Raw genomic sequence first — 2,808 nt, forward strand, 5'->3', positions numbered from 1 at the left:
GCTGGGGACAGGTTGGAGCTGCTCTGGGGCTCGGCGCTGGGGGACACAAGCCCCGGGGGCGTGGACGACTCATAGCCAGAGCTGGCGGCCGGGGAGGATTCAGAGCCCTGTGGGGAGGACTCATGGACCTGCAAGACAAAAGCCGGGAGGGGGGACCAGAGGGGACTGGGTGTGAGTGCAGCTGCTGTGGGGCCGGGCCCCTGGGGGAGAGCACCCCCAGAAATGTCCCCTCAGCCTCCCTGGCCCCTGGGGACCCTCCCAGGCCGGCTGAGGCGGTCCAGGCCGGTGCTGCACCGCACCTCGGCCTGCCTCGCCCTCCTCCCGGCCGCCGCGGTGGTACCTTCATGTGCTTCCGCAGCGAGCTGGGGTGCGTGTAGGACTTGTCGCACATCTTGCAGAGATAGGGCTTATCGGAGGTGTGGACGTGCATGTGCTTCTTCCTGTCGCTGCTGTTGGCGAAGCGCCGGTCGCAGCCCTCGAACTCACACTGGAACGGCTTCTCCCCTGTGGATGGCAAACATTGGCGCTGGCTGCAGACACCCAGAGCCTGCAGAGCCCCCACTCAGGCTGCGAGGGGGCTGGGTCACGGTGAGGGAGAAGGGCCTGAGGGGGCTGGGTCCCTTAAACCAGTCCAATCCCCTCTGCGGCAGAACTAAGATCAAATTAACCGCCTTCCCGCCCGACAGTCCTGCTCATTTATTTCATATTTTACTTTCTTCCAGGCTGACGCCCATCTCCTCAAATTTCTCAGGAATGTGGGGTAGCTCCTGGCCCTGCCTGCCTTTCTACGGGGCTTCTTGGATTTGCAGCGTCTAACAAGTTGGTCTCGCCACAGAGAAGCTGTTATTATGACAAAATATTTGGGGCATTATCAAAATCACACAGGCTGCTGGGCTGCTGTCGGTTTCTCGCCAGGGCCAGTAAGCAATTACATTTGGAGTTGCTACGTGTTGTTTGGGGGCCGGGCTGTGGAGAGTGACTGAGCCAGTATTTTTCATCCAAAATTCTGCAAACTGAATTAATAATTCTGGTCTCACCTCCAGTCTTTAAAAAAATAAGTTGAAGAAAAGGTAAATATTAGAGATAAGGCAGCATCTAGTGACTGCGGAGAGGCACAAGCTGGTGGGCGAGGGTTGGGGGAGTCAGCAAAGCCTTTCAAAATCTCCCCGTTTAATTTTCTGGCGGCCTCTGCATCCTGTTGCCAGAATTCCAAATGCTTGGAGTCATTTAGAGGTGCGAGAACTCAAACGTCGTTCCACTAGGAAAGGGGACCGTTTAACGTTAAATTCCATTAGCACCTAAATTGTTTCTTAAAGACATCCGCTCAGACACAGAACTCGAAAGCGAGCATTTCATGCAAATAAATTTCTCAAATTTTAAACCTTGTTAAAAGCTTGTCTCGCACCTCGACTCCCTCCCTTCCCGGAAGAGAACAATAGGCCGCTGGCGCATCCCCACTTCGGAGTAAATATTGACGGGGGAAGTTGCTAAAACATTTGGCTTTCTTTTAGGAAATCGTCTGGCACGATTTTGGCTGAGACCTGGTCATAGATGAATAATCTATGAGGCAGGAGGCGCGTTCTCTTGCGGCTCTCTCTTCTCACGCGATCCCCCCACCGGGCCGCGCTGCCTGGGGCTCTAGCTGACCTGGGGCTCTAGCTGACCTGGGTCCAAGTTGGGAATCGCAAACTCTCTGGTGCCCATTAGAGAATTTCACAAACTGCTGCGAAACCACAGTAAAGGCCCCGCAACCCACCCTGAGACGGGCTTTAAAAACACTTTTAAAATGAGAAATGCATTACAGCTTCGGCTTACACCAGACTCATTTAATGGGAAACAGTCCCGGGAAGGGCGTTTGGACCCCGAGTAAAAGAAGTGGGAAAACACACAAACCACTCAAACAGACATACACTCCGAGCAGAAAAGCACATTCAGACAAGCTGGCAAAATCCTCTCTAGGCTCGCTTCCCGGGCACCGAATTAGAGAGCAGTTTTATTTTGTGCTTTCCACTTAGAACGGAAATTATTAACCGGGGCTGAGTAAACGAAGCAATTGCATGACCCAAGCATACATTTGATGTGAGGTTGATCATTTAAAACTCGATTTCCGCACATGGAAAAACCCAGCCCAATAATATTCTGTCATTCTCCAACAGAAACAAGCTGCTGGCACTCTCGTATACGCAAAAACACCTCCCATTCCAGGTCCCCGGGTGGCGGTCTGTGCCCAGCGTCCGCACACACAGTCTCTCAGGCTGTGTGTGCCTCCCCTCCGCGCCTGGTCCCTATCCCAGCCCGCGGTTACCTGTGTGGGTCCTTTTGTGAATCTTGAGGTTCTCGGAGCGCGCGAAGACCTTGCCACAGCCCGGGAAGGGGCAGGGGAAGGGTTTCTCGCCTGTGTGCACGCGGATGTGGTTGACCAGTTTGTATTTGGCCTTGAAGGGCTTGCCCTCGCGCGGACACTCCTCCCAGAAGCAGACGTGGTTGCTCTGCTCCGGGCCGCCGACGTGCTCCACGGAGACATGGGTCACCAGCTCGTGCATGGTGCTGAAAGTTTTGTTGCAGCTCTTCTTGGGGTTGCTCAGCTGCTCGGGGTCGATCCACTTGCAGATGAGCTCCTGCTTGATGCACTGCTGCCGCATGTAGCGGAAAAAGGCACCGGGGTGGTGGTGGTGGTGGTGGTGGTGGTGGGCCGCGGCTGCTGCCATGTTCATACCCATGTTCATATTCATGGGGCCGTACTGGTTGTGGAGTTGCGCCGCCGAGTAGGGGTCGGTCCGCGGGCTGGCCACCTGGCGGTATTGCTCC

General features: G+C 55.2%; 1 protein-coding gene across 1 annotated transcript in view; it reads right to left on the reverse strand.

Moving 5' to 3' along the window:
• Positions 1 to 5: 5 nt before the first annotated feature.
• ZIC2 (Zic family member 2) overlaps positions 6 to 2,808 on the reverse strand; it is a gene marked incomplete at its 3' end in the record, with an annotated part of 6,576 nt that continues 3,773 nt past the window's right edge. Inside the window, exons 3-5 of the mRNA XM_011993807.1 lie at positions 2,306 to 2,804; positions 341 to 504; positions 6 to 128 (exon numbers count right to left, since the gene is read on the reverse strand). Coding sequence (XP_011849197.1) covers positions 6 to 128; positions 341 to 504; positions 2,306 to 2,804 — 786 coding nt within the window. The remainder of the gene's footprint in view (positions 129 to 340; positions 505 to 2,305; positions 2,805 to 2,808) is intronic.

Source organism: Mandrillus leucophaeus, unplaced genomic scaffold (assembly GCF_000951045.1).
Source record: "Mandrillus leucophaeus isolate KB7577 unplaced genomic scaffold, Mleu.le_1.0 Scaffold434, whole genome shotgun sequence".
Taxonomy (NCBI): Eukaryota; Metazoa; Chordata; class Mammalia; order Primates; family Cercopithecidae; genus Mandrillus; species Mandrillus leucophaeus.